The sequence below is a fragment of the Trypanosoma cruzi genome, genomic scaffold, assembly GCF_000209065.1.
Source record: "Trypanosoma cruzi strain CL Brener 1047053516885 genomic scaffold, whole genome shotgun sequence".
Lineage (NCBI taxonomy): Eukaryota > Euglenozoa > Kinetoplastea > Trypanosomatida > Trypanosomatidae > Trypanosoma > Trypanosoma cruzi.
Window position 1 is genome coordinate 41,961 of NW_001849467.1, and position 12,534 is coordinate 54,494.

At 51.3% G+C, this 12,534-nt stretch overlaps 7 protein-coding genes across 7 annotated transcripts, besides 10 other annotated features; all 7 read left to right on the plus strand.

The window, feature by feature from the left end:
• Positions 1-12,534: a sequence feature (heterozygous, Esmeraldo-like haplotype).
• On the plus strand, positions 3-602 carry Tc00.1047053503487.10 (mitochondrial DNA-directed RNA polymerase, putative; the record flags this gene model as incomplete). The annotated part of the gene is made up of 1 exon (XM_802127.1): positions 3-602. One exon carries the CDS (start codon positions 3-5, stop codon positions 600-602), a length of 600 nt encoding a protein of 199 aa, XP_807220.1.
• Positions 1,117-1,159: a microsatellite.
• On the plus strand, positions 1,244-3,580 carry Tc00.1047053503487.20 (uncharacterized protein; the record flags this gene model as incomplete). The annotated part of the gene is made up of 1 exon (XM_802128.1): positions 1,244-3,580. The coding sequence occupies one exon, from the start codon at positions 1,244-1,246 to the stop codon at positions 3,578-3,580; it is 2,337 nt and encodes a 778-aa protein (XP_807221.1).
• On the plus strand, positions 3,981-4,778 carry Tc00.1047053503487.30 (hypothetical protein, conserved; the record flags this gene model as incomplete). Its single annotated transcript, XM_802129.1, has 1 exon — positions 3,981-4,778. One exon carries the CDS (start codon positions 3,981-3,983, stop codon positions 4,776-4,778), a length of 798 nt encoding a protein of 265 aa, XP_807222.1.
• Positions 5,129-5,161: a microsatellite.
• Tc00.1047053503487.40 (hypothetical protein, conserved) lies at positions 5,273-7,828 on the plus strand (the record flags this gene model as incomplete). The annotated part of the gene is made up of 1 exon (XM_802130.1): positions 5,273-7,828. The coding sequence occupies one exon, from the start codon at positions 5,273-5,275 to the stop codon at positions 7,826-7,828; it is 2,556 nt and encodes an 851-aa protein (XP_807223.1).
• Positions 7,997-8,030: a microsatellite.
• Positions 8,040-8,087: a sequence feature (T-rich).
• Positions 8,127-9,314, plus strand: Tc00.1047053503487.50 (UDP-Gal or UDP-GlcNAc-dependent glycosyltransferase, putative; the record flags this gene model as incomplete). The annotated part of the gene is made up of 1 exon (XM_802131.1): positions 8,127-9,314. The coding sequence occupies one exon, from the start codon at positions 8,127-8,129 to the stop codon at positions 9,312-9,314; it is 1,188 nt and encodes a 395-aa protein (XP_807224.1).
• On the plus strand, positions 9,572-10,195 carry Tc00.1047053503487.60 (hypothetical protein, conserved; the record flags this gene model as incomplete). The annotated part of the gene is made up of 1 exon (XM_802132.1): positions 9,572-10,195. One exon carries the CDS (start codon positions 9,572-9,574, stop codon positions 10,193-10,195), a length of 624 nt encoding a protein of 207 aa, XP_807225.1.
• Positions 10,330-10,361: a microsatellite.
• On the plus strand, positions 10,736-11,884 carry Tc00.1047053503487.70 (hypothetical protein, conserved; the record flags this gene model as incomplete). The annotated part of the gene is made up of 1 exon (XM_802133.1): positions 10,736-11,884. The coding sequence occupies one exon, from the start codon at positions 10,736-10,738 to the stop codon at positions 11,882-11,884; it is 1,149 nt and encodes a 382-aa protein (XP_807226.1).
• Positions 10,802-10,835: a microsatellite.
• Positions 10,889-10,908: a microsatellite.
• Positions 12,069-12,113: a sequence feature (GA-rich).
• Positions 12,338-12,365: a microsatellite.

A 12,534-nucleotide genomic window follows, 5' to 3' on the forward strand; every position in this document is an offset into this window, starting at 1 on the left:
AGATGGCAGACTACCTACGAGAGAAGGTTCTGGAATCGCTTGGGATCTCCTTTCGTGAGACGCAGAACTGCCGGCGCTGGATTACAGAAGTGACAAACATGATATGGGAAGCTCAACCAGCGGAGCTGCGTACTGCCCTGTGCTGGACCACACCGCTTGGCCTCGTTGTGCGTCAGCCGTACAAAGTGCGGAAGGAAATTACACTCTTCACACCACATGGTTGTTCGCGTATCCCCGGTGACGCCTTCTCCGCGGCGAGCCGAAAGCAACTAACAGCCATTGCCCCAAATTTGATTCACTCACTTGACGCGACCCATCTTGCCATGACGGCGATTGAGATGCAAAATCTTGGTCTCTCCATGATGGCCGTACACGACAGCTACTGGACGTACGCCTGCGACCTCCCCGTGCTAAGCAAAGTCTTGCGCCAGCAGTTTGTGACGCTCTACAGCAAGTATGACCCGCTGTGGGAACTGAAGGAGCAGTGGGAGGAAGCGTACTTTATGGATCTCAGAAGGCACGGCACGCTCCTGCCAGACCCACCGAAGCGTGGAGATCTTGACTTGAGTGTTGTGCTTGACTCGCCGTACTTCTTCTCGTAACCCCGTGGCAATGGAGGGGCGGGAAGAGAGGTGTTGTTGCAGTAAAATCCCTTCGCCCATGTTGTTGCCACCTGCGCCCGTTTTCTATGTGTCTTTTCTTGTATGATCCCGAGTGGCGTGGAGGGTGGTAAAGTTTCTGGAAGAATATAAGAGAAGAGGGTGGGGAGGGGAAAATGAAGAAACATATTAATAAAATAAGAAGAAGAAGGGGAAAAGGATGACAACATTAATGCACACACACATGTAGACTTGTGTATGTGCATGCGCACCTTCACGTCGCGCCACATCGAAGGTCTGAATAGGCCTTTTTGTCGTTGTCTTCACATCTCTTGTGCGTTCTTTTTTTTTTTTTGGCAATTTGTCCCGAGAAAAGGGCCCTCACACACACACAGGGAGACAGGGAAAGAGAGGGAGAGGGAAGGAGATAAAGATGTGTTGTTTTTTTTATTATTATCCCCGTTGAACACACACATACGCAGTATTGCACGGTGAACTCATTCACTCCTTGAACCTCTTCTTTTCTTTCTTCTTTTTTTCTTTTCTTTTTTTTTTTTTTTGTTGTTGTTGTAAAAGCGAGGAGCCATAGCCAAACACCCACCAACGGCCGGGCAAACACAAGTAGACAGATATATCGCATTCAAATGGATACGGTTCAGGAGGAGATTACAGTTGCCGCCATTCAGAGTGAGCTGAAGGCTGCAACACATTTGTTTGACCAGAAAATTCGTCGCGCCGTTGAAAAGGTAGACAAGTACCTCAAGAAGGGTACGAAGAAGGATGACATCAGCGTTGAAACCAAACTGGTGGAATTCAAAGAATGTGCCTTATTGTTCAACTCGGCGTGCAAGGAGATGCTGCTGGCGGCGAAAAAAGTGTCAAAAAAATTGGCACAGTGCGACCCTTTGCGTTCCACCGAGGCGGCGGCACAGCCCAAATCGCGGAAGACGGAGGAATCGTTGCAGGAGGCGAAACAGCCGGCTGACGCAAAGGACAAAACTATTGCGGATCTTCAAAAGCGGATAGGGAATATAAGAGAAGATGCCGAAAGGGTTCAAGGCGAACTGCAGCAGAAGTTGTCTGATGCGCTTGCAGAGGTGACAGCTAAGTCTGATGAGTGCCTTCGTGTGAAGGCAGAAGGCGAAGAGTGTCGGGAGGAGCTGAGGGTGGCGCAGTCCCAAATGGCTCTATTGACTGATCGTCTCGGGGCGTTGGAACGACGCCGCTCCCACGAGTTTGCCTTGTTGGAGCGTATGTCAAACGACCATGAGAGGGACATCGCCGTCTGGCAGAAGAAGTGCTCACAGGCCCTGCAGGAGGTGGAGTACCTGCGTACGGAGAAGGAGAGTTTGCGAGGGCGCCTGGTTGATGAAAAACTCCGCGTTCAACTTCGTGAACTGCAGCAGGAGTGCAACCGCCTCCGCGAGGAGAACGCCACCCTTCGTCACGGCGGAATAGCGGATGAGACTTCGGTCAATGACGCAGGCATGGCGAAAAGAGGCGTGTTTGGGATGGGGCTGACGACGACTTGTCCGGAGGGGAAAAATGTTGGCACGGCTGAGAGCCCCGTCGTCGTCTCCCTCGAAATGGAGAAGAAACGGCTATTGGAGCAGCTGAGTGTTTCATTTGAGGAGAAATTGGCCCTTGAGAGCGAGCTGCTTATGCTCCGTCAGCGACTTGCTACGGTGGGGGGAAATACGGAGCAAACTCGCGGGAATGGGGAATTAAAAGATGCGCCGCCGTCGTCTCTTGTGGATTCGGCGATGGATGAAGACGCCAGCATGCAGCATGAATTCCCGTGTGACACCCGCAGTGCCGGCAAAACAGCTAGTAACAGTGGGGACGGCAGCACTTGCGGTTGCGCCGCGACCTCTAATAGTCATTTGGGCGTAAAAAACGAGAAACTGCCAAAGAATTGTGCACACAGCGACAATGGGGAGAAGAGTCGTGTGCGGGAATTGGAGGAATACGTTCGGCAGTTGGAGCTGCAGATGCGGGATGTCGTCACGACGGCGACGATGGCCGTTGACGATGAACGTAAAGCCGCGGAGCAACGGCTTCAGAAAGAAATTGCTCTTCATAGTGAGATTTATGAGTCGCAACTAGAAACTCTGAAACAATACGGCGAGAGACAGGCGCGCGAGGCAAAAGAGGCTGCGCTGCGGTGTCAGCAGCTGCAGGGCGAACTGGACTTGCTGCGGACTACTACAAAAAAGGAGAAGATTGCACAGCGAGATCTCTTGTCCGAAGCGGAGCGACGCCTCTCAATGGCTGAAAAGAAGATCTTTGCGGTGCGTCTTGACAACGAGCAGCTGAGAGTGAAGGAGCGTGTGCTGAGGCGGGAGTTAGAGAATATGAAGGCCCTGCTGGGTTCTCAGCATGTCTCCACACCGACACCAGCGTCAACACTGTCGCGACAGGAGGCGAAATTTAACAGCATTGGTGATGGCGGCGTTCCCAGCAACAAAGAGCAAAAACTGCATCCCTGTTTACCTCCCAATGACTGCTCCGCGGGAATAACAGCGACCACGGCAACGAGCGATGCAAAGAGCGACAAAGGAAGCACGAATGGTGGCAGCCAGGAGTTGGCATCAACTCCTCGGGGTTTGTCAGCTGCTGAGCGACTGGCTGAAGTCATTCGTCAGCTGCACGAGCGCTTGACGGCGTTAGACGCGGAGGCTGCACGGGTCACCGAGAAGTACGAAGAAGAGCACGGTGCGAGTACCCAACGTCTCCAGCAACTCCGTGCGGCACTTCTATACTGGAATCGTGACGATGACACTGATGACAGTTTGAACGGTGTGAACACGATGGAGATGCGGCGACGAATCGAGGCGGAAATTGGGGCTCTAGTGGAGTCGCAGCGTGCGGCACAGGACACCATCACGGCGTATTACGCTCAGGCTGGTAAGAAGCGGGGTGAACTCGTGGAAGCTCTTGAGAAAGCCAAAAATATGCGCATGGCGTTGAAGCGAGAATGACGTGTCTGTCTATTTTCCTTTAGAAGGAAGCAAAAAACTGTTGACTGTGTATTATTTTGATTTGAAAACCGTGCGAATAACGACGTGCCTCTGCAACGTGGAGGATCTTTTGGACGGTGACCACGACACATGGAATGCGGTTACATGCTTGATTTTGCATTATTTAACTTTATCACCTTTTTTTTGTTTGTTTGTCCTCTTTGTTGTTTTGATAATTTTTTAATGCTGCTGTCGAAGTGTCTTCTTTTTTTGTTTTTGTTTTTGCTCAGGAGCTGGTTTACTGCCGGGGGCTTTTGAGAGTGTGTGTGTGGAGGGGGAGGGGAGAGTTCAGTAAGCGTACTTGCATACGTACGCAAGTAGCTGTTAGAGGAGGGAAAGAGTGTTTGAGGTGGGGCACGGAATGCACGGAAAACGGGTTGCTCCGGTTGATTACACGCTTTACTTGGAATATCCGCCGGCGGCGCCACAGTGCAATGTGCGCGGTCTTCCAGAGCCGGGCAACGCATGGCCATCGACGGCGGGCTCGCCGCCGTACTTCTTCTTTTTCTCAGACAAAGAGTGCAACGCCCACACGGACGCCAAACGGACGCGTGAGAAGAATACTGCCGATCCGGAACTGGACGACTTCACGCGGCACCATCGATTCGTGCTGAAAAGACGAAAGGAGGTGGAGGATGCCAGGGTGTGTTATGAAGAGCATGCAGGAACAGGGCGTATGCGAAGCCCATGGATGAAATTTGGCACCCCAAAAACACCAGCAGCAGCCACAGCCTTGACGGAAAATTGCGGAGAAGGGCAAGACAGCAGTGGTTCTTCCCAGCTGCTGAAGAGCGCCAGTGCGCATGGTTTTAGCGAGACGATGTCTTCGCTGACATTGACGCAACGCCTCATATCGACTGCCACTGTTGGATCCCGACGACCGGATTCTTCGCCTTTGACGAGGATCGAATCACAGAAGGCGCGTCAACCCACGACTGAGATGTCTTTATCGCAGCGACCGCTGCGGGTTCAGGTGCATCAAACATGCCTCATAGTTCGAGATCAGCCAACGAACCCCGTGTTGGAGCCACTGTTTAAGGCCTCTACTTGGCGCATTTTGCCGCACAAGCCGAAGTGGAAATTGGATGAGGCCAATCAAATAACTCGCCATTATGACGAGCGTCTTTTGCGCTTCTTACGTGAGGGTGTCGCTTGCTAGTAAATCTATGAGCAAGGTATGTATTATATTTGTAAAGAATTGGTTTATTTTTACCATTGACACCGTGTTTTTTGCAGCCGTTGCAACTCTTTTAACTTTTGTTGTTGGTTTTTGTATTACATTTTTTTATTGATTCTGTGGTGATGAAAACATTGGGGAAATGTGAGTTACGCTGTGTTCTTACTGTTTCACCCCCTGTCTTGTTGGCTGTGTCATTGGACATCTTTTTTTTTTCCTTATGAATCGCGTGGTTGGGAGCGTGATGGGAGGGAAACGGAGAGACACCGTCTTTGAAAACGGCAGTACTCCGCCTCCTGCGGAATTATTTTTTGGTTTGTTGTTGCTCTTTGTATATATATATATATATATATATATATATATATGTTTGTGTGTGTTGTTTTTTTTTTTTCTTCCTCTTTCCCTCTTTGGGCAGGAGGAGGTTTATATCCACATTTGGCAGGGGGTCCCGTCCTCGTGCAAGTTATTCCTCACAGATGACACGGAAGTCAGTATCGGTGTCATCGTCACCCGCAGCAGCAGCAGCAGCCGTAGACTACGGTTGTCTCCTCCTTGTGGAATGTCGCAAGTGCGATGGGAGTGAGGCGTTCCGGCTCGGGGCAGAACTCCTCCGGTGGCCTGAGGAAGTGGCGGCGAAGGTGTACAGCGGTGGGGACGCCACTCTTCCCAGCATCCCTGTCAGCAACAAGTATTTCTCTACTAAGGTTCGTATCGTGATAACGGATGGAAATGCTCTGGCTGCCGAGAATAGTACTACCGAGGCATCAGACGCGGAGGATGTCTCTCTGTTGTCAAGTTTTTTGCGGCCGCAGTCGGTGAATAAAACTGGCTGGGTATTACTAGTGGACGGGTCTGTGCATCCGGATCAAATTCCCTGGCACTGTGTTCCAAATTCATGTCTTTTCCGTGTTGTGGTAAACTTCAATGGTGTTGGCATGAAAGTACAAGAAAAAATATGGTACGATGCCTGCGTGGCCAATGGCTTTGAGTATGTGCCGCATTTGGAAGGGTACGAAGTGGTACCAGCAGGGGTAGAGAGAAGCGGTCTGCTTGGAGGAGATTATCGAGGCTCCGCGAGACTCTTTCAGATTCTTCATAACACCATGTGGCCGGAGAATTGTCGTGTACCCAACGGGGCCAAGAGTGATGCAGATGACAAGAAGGCAGAAAGACGTCGTGCCGATTCCACAAATCTTTTGGCTGTGATAGACGACAATGGGAATGACGTCCTCCATTGGTTGTGTACGATGGGTAGGGATCGTCGCTTCTTTACAGCACAGTGGCCCTTGGAGGCGGGAGAAACAACTCTGAGGCAGGAAAAGAAGATTTCCTGGAACAGTGCGGTGGGCGAAGAGAGGAAGGCACTGGTAATTGCTAACAAGTATTATACTGCAAGGGTGGAGGTGCAGTGTCTGCATTCTGCTTTGTTGTGTCCCGCTATGGCCGATCTTTTTTTGGCCCAGTATGTGGACTGCCGCCCTAAATTGGCCCTTGTGTCTTGGCCCCCTAAATCCACACAGCAGGTCGTGGATGGGGCGACGTTTCCGCAGCTGCCCGTCCTCATCGATCAACTTCGTCGATGGGGCGTAGAAGACTGCGTCATCCTCACAAGAAGGGCGAAAGAATTCATTTTTTCTTTTGACGCGCACTACAGCGAGGAGCAGGGGTTTGAGGTTGTTTACATGGATGATGACGGGTTGGCACGTGTCGATGAAGAGGCAAGTGGGTTTGGCACTACTGGGGCTGACCGTCTTGCGGAGATTATCCACACAATTGAGTGGCCGCAGCGCACGTCCACCCCGACACTAAAACCACCACCATCGAGTACATCAGCGTTAACATCGGGGAAGAAGTTGAATCGCGTGCTTCTGTGGGCATGTGGTCCGTCTACTGTGGAGGAGGAAAGACTTTTGTCCAGGACCCTCCACATGTGTTTCTCGGTGTCTTGTGACCATAACAGTGCGGCTATTGCATCGATGACATCTTCCTCTATGGATACGCCCGTGGGAAGCACAATTGTGCACAACCGTTACTTTGACGCCACCGTCAGTATTTACTCCTTTGGTGGTGCACGAAGCGCCATTATGCGGGAACCTGAACCAAGTGTTGAGCAGCTACTCACATTTGGCGTTGTTGTTCTCTTGACGAAGGCGGATATGTCTGACGAATCAACTCGAAACTCCATTGGGGCAGCACTTAAAAAGTGTTACGCTGCCCAAATTGCCTGTTGTGGCATCTGCGATTCCGATTGGCTTCTTCTTGACGAAGAAAACCCCGACAGGGATGTGACGCGTCAATTGTGTGAGGCGGCGGAGGAAACACCAGCGTACCTGTGGTACGTCTTGGATGGTGACGAGTCCAACGAAGCTCTGGTGACGCGTGTTGAGGAAATGTTGCTTCACGTCACGTCAAGAGCATCTGGCACCATGTCAGCAGGGGCCGCGGGGAAAATACACGGCGTGTGTGAACACGGCAGCGGAGGCTCATCTGAAAACTCGGATGCCATCAGCAACGGCAAGGACGACGACTTTGCTGCTACGTCCATTGAGGTGCTGTACGGCCTGACGGATGTGGATGGGACGACGCGGTTGGGAGAAGTGGTGCAGCAACATGTGTGGCCAATTCGGACGATGAAGACGATCGAGCTCCAGCAAGAGGTGCGACAGGAGAAAAAGACGGAACATGACACGGAAAAGGTGCCTGCTAAGGAGAGGAGCGTGAAGGAGGAGGCGGTCGCGGCGGAGGAGGTTCCTGCGCTGTTGATTGGTTGTGAGCTCCCACCGGATTATCTCGTCGACCCGCTCACCCAAAGGTCTGTGCACGTTGAGGCGCTCGCGGTGGTGGCTGAAGGCAAGTTGGGTGAGCGGGGACAAAGCCCGCGGCGGCAGAAGGAGCTGGAACAGGATCTCATGGTATGGATGGACAAGATGAAGCGCCATGGCCACACGCTCCCCCGCAACGTGCGGCAGCGACAAGCCGAGATACTCGCAATTAAACTCGGCGAACATCTCGGCAAATTGGACGATGCATAAACAGCGTCCTCTCTCTCTCTCTGTGTGTGTGTGTGTGTGTAACTGTGTTTTTTGAATAACTTTGCCGTGGCGGGTGGGCCGGTGGCGCACTTTATTTCTCGTCTGCCTTCACAATGAAATCTTTCTTTTCTTTTTGTTGTTGTTGGTTTTTATGCCACCGATCTTCCTTATATATATATATATATATATATATATATATATACTGTGTGTGTTTTTTTTTTTTTTTTTTTTTTGGTTTACCCCTCTTTTTTTTTTTTTTAATTATTATTTCTTCTCCGCTAGTTGACGGCTGCGAGTGATGCTGCCAGTTCTGCTGCGTCGCCGGGCCGCAATGAGGGCGAGGACGTTCCTTTTGTACTCGGTGCTCTGCATGCTGGTGATGGTCGCCGCGGCCCTCCTCATCAGCGATGCAGAAGTCAACTCCCGCACACGATTGGGCATTGACGCTTCCCATGGCGAGGTGAGTCACCTCTTGCCCGGGGGAAATGAGCAGGAGGTGCTCGGTCACATCCCACTGAGCGTCAGGCAAATCTGGCGTGAGCGGCGCTTCCCGATTGTTCTCGGGGTACCATCTGTGGACAGTCCACCGCACAGAACACGTCGTGACCTGCAGCGTTCATCGTGGCTGCGCTACGTTGGGGTTGCCACGCGTGCGAATAATTTTACAGGGGAAATGTTGGTGTTATTTGCTCTTGGGCGTCATTTCTCACACGGTTATGTGTACTCGCAGGCAGCGCGGGATGAGGCCTCGCGGTCACATGATGTGTTGATGTTCGACATGAATGACGGCCGCCCCACGACAAACAAGCGCATTGGTGGTAGTGGGCATTGGGGATTTGCTGCAGAAGTAGGCACAAGCCGCAAATCTATGATGTGGTACGCCACAGCACTCCGCCTTTTTTCTCACGCAATCTACATTGCCAAGGCGGATGATGATGTGTTTATTCGTGTGCCACAGTTTCTGGCCGATCTACACCCATTGCCTCGTCTTGGGGTGTACTGGGGAAGAGTGATGCGATGGATGCCTAAAAAAGGAAACCCCACAGAAATGTTTTACTTCGTGGGCGGCATGTGCATCACTATGGCGAGAGATGTGGTGGAGCACATCACTTCATTCACGCCACTGCGGAGTGTCTTAGATTCCTTCGGGAATTTCCACAGTAAGGAGGAATTTGATTTGCTCCATTCCTTGAATGCTGAGCACGAGGATTTGATGTTGGGTCGGATCCTCTACGAGACACGCCATCCTAACATCACCCTTGTTTTTGAAAATACATGCCGCTTCCATGACATTCACGTGGGAGGCAATAAGGCACCTCTCACCTCTCGCTCCGTCGTGGTGCACCACCTAAAGGAAGAGGAATACGCGTTTCTTGCAAAACTTTTTCTCAATGAAAGCGCGGAGATGGTGAAACCCATGACGTTTGATCGCAGTTCATCCCCTTTTGGGGAAGTGGGGTGGGTAGTATACAGTTATCTTTGCTGATATTTCGGGTCATCTGAGGGAAGTAACTGTGTACTTTGCCCGCTAATCGTATGTACATATAAGAATACATGAATACATACATAAGGACTAAATCCCCTACCTCTTTTCTTACAAAATGAAACCACATTAAATTTTTTTACATGGTGCACCGCAAGAAGTGCATCTCGCCATTTCTTTTTTTTTTCCCCTTCTTTCCTTAATGTATACATTATGTTCCTTGACTTTTTAGTGTTTAGCAATCACTCTGACTCCGCAGTATGGGGTTTCGCGGGCATCCTGAACCTGCGAACAGGAGGACGAAGTCTGCCGCAGCAGCAGCAGCAACAGGAGGAGGGGCTGGAACGGGTGCTGATGAAATCCCGCTGAATCTCTCATTTGGCAACTTTGAGTTTGAGGAGATGAAACGCCTGGGACGACGTGGGGGAGGCGTCCGAGAGCTGGCCACGCTTCTTCGCCACGCCAAGCGGCAAACGGAGGCCCACGCTTCCATGCTGGGCTCAGAGGAGGGCGTGGAGAGGCGCCAGGCGGACCTACTCGACACCGCCATGCGACGCGCGGTCGGCGTGAAGGTGAAGGATGACCCGAAGCGGCTTGCGAGGGCGCTGGCAAAGCGGCGCAACAAAAAACGGAGCTCCGCGAAGAAGTGGGCTGAGCGGCTGGAGAATTTGCAGAGGTCGGTGAACACGGTGGTGGAGGATCGCACGATGGCACGGCAGGCAGCGCGGATGCGTCGAAAAGGTAAAGAGAGGGGAAAACAAAATCCGCGCGAAACGAAGCGGGCGCCTGGGGCAGCAGCCAAGAAAAAGGCCAAAAAGGGCGCCGATAGAAAAGGACCCACGGCAGCCGCAAGAAACAAGAAGCCAAGGCAGGGCAGGAAGTAGGGCGAAAAAAAAGAAGGAGGAAAAGGCGGGGGATGGCTGCCGTGGCTTATTGTGCTGCGGCGGCAGGAGAGAGAAAAGTGCAGCAGCATGAATGAACCGAGGGAGGGTGCGATTTTGCCTCTTTATGCATGCAAGTGTGTGTGTGTGTGTGTGTGTGTGTGTATGTTTGGTAATCCTGCTGATGACGATGGCACGGCTTGTGATGACTTCTTCCTGCCCGAGGGAAACCATGCGGAGGGCCGCTCCCAGGGGCATGGCGCCGGTGTCTTGCCCGCACCCGTGTTTTGGCCCCCGGACAAGCGAGGCGAGGAATACATGGCCCATTATCACCAAAAATCATCATGAATGTTGTTCGCTGTGTTCCCCTCCCGCAGTGGATGGCAAGCACCAAGATAACATCGGGTAAGAAGAAGGTGAATACTTCCATCGTAAGGTGTTGAATGGGCGTCGAAGTGTTCCTCCCTACGCATGCCTATTATTTTGTTGACATGGTTATGCGTAATCTGAGTTTTGTTTTTTTATTGTTCATTTCTGTCCAGTATGAAAATTTACTGCTTTTTTCTTGTTGTTTTTGTTGTTTATTGTCTTCAAACAAGTGAACAAGGCGTGCGCGTCTGTGTGTGTGTGTGTGTGTGTGTGTTTATTGTTGATATATTTTGGGTAACCTTTGTGTGTGCTAGGCAAAACACAACCGAGAGAGAGAGAGAGAGAGATAACGATAGAAATCCATACAAGGAAGGGGGAGCAAAGGGACAAAAAGGAAGACGCTCAATGATGCTGCGTCGGCTCAACAACGGCGTCACATCCCGCAGTCTCACCATGGCAACGGGTATGGGTCTCTCTATTGCGGGAAGATGTTTTCAGCAGTCACGGCGGAGTAGCCTCCCTGCCGTAAAGGAGACAATGATGATGGTTGCACCGACTTTTTGCATGTCAAGGCGCGGCTTCTCCCTGCAGCCCCTGCGACATATGCGCGGCGTAAAGTGGGTTAAGCCCGTAACATCTCCAATGAACTACGGCGGGGACAACACCGGAGGTGGCAGCACCGCTGACAGTCTCACGCCATATGTCCGACAGCATCTTTCGAGAGTCTATGGACTTCTTGCCGCTGGTACAGCTGTAGCTGGTATCGGTTCTTTTCTAATGTTTTCCACGCCCCTAGGGAAGGCCATGCCTTTCTGGCTGCCTATGGTGGGTGGATTTGTGCCACTTCTGTGGCTCTCATTTGCCCCACCGCAAGACCCAAACTTGAAGTTAGCGCTTTTTTTTTCCTTCACGGTGCTAGAGGGTATGGCATTGGCTCCACTGGTGGCGATCACAATGGCCAAAGGTGTCCTTGGCACTGCCATTGTCCTCACAGGTGCGGTGTTTTTTGGTTTCAGCGCCGCCGCTCTCTTAGCACCCCGCGCATCTCTGCTAGCGCTGCAGGGTCCACTGTTCGGTATGCTTATGGGCATGGTGGCGATTTCAATTCTGAACCTCTTCTACCCGACCGCCTTCGCCCACTCGCTTATCTTGTACGGTGGTCTCGCGCTCTTTTCGCTCTTTGTGTCGGTAGATACGCAGGCCATGATTGAGCGGGCCCGCTGCGGAGCTGGTGACCACGTGCAAGATGCTTTACAGATGTTCCTTAACGTGGTCAACATCTTTGTGCGCATCGCCCAAATTCTTGGCTCCATGGACCGGTAGGCGTGGAAGAGGCGGGGGAAAAGAAACCAAAGGCCACAGCAGCGGAGGTGGGTGGAGGTGGCGACTCGTCAATTGCCCTACTTTTTTTTTTTCTTCTTTTCCACCCCCCTACAAAGAAAACAAAAAACAAAAAAAGGAAGAACAACGCCGAGAGAAGAGAAGCGGGGGAAAAAAAGGATTTCAGAGAAGAAGAAGAAGAAGAAGAAGAAAAGAAAAATAAAAAAAGGAATAATAATAAAAATAACAAATGAGAGGTGATGCGTCTGTCACCGTCTCTGAGGGATACGATCGGCACCCCGCCCTTTTTTCTCTCTATTTTTGACACGGGGATTTGGGTGGGGGGGGAATGTAGAAGGAGTGAAAAAGAGGGTTATGGTGACAGGAATTCTTCTGGGGGTAATCTCAGCAAACTTACCTTTACAAAGCGCTGTTGAACCTTCATTATTATTATTATTTTTTTTTTTTTTTTTTTTTTTTTTTTGAGGGGACGATGGGCGTGGGAGAAGACCCCCGCACTCTCCCTGCAGTTTGTGTGAGCGGGTATGAAGTGCAAGGAGGAGTATTATTTGTGTCTGGGGCGTAAATTATTGCCGCCACACACATCCAGTGTGTGAAGAGTCGTTATTGTTCCTTCGTATTGTGATGTCTTT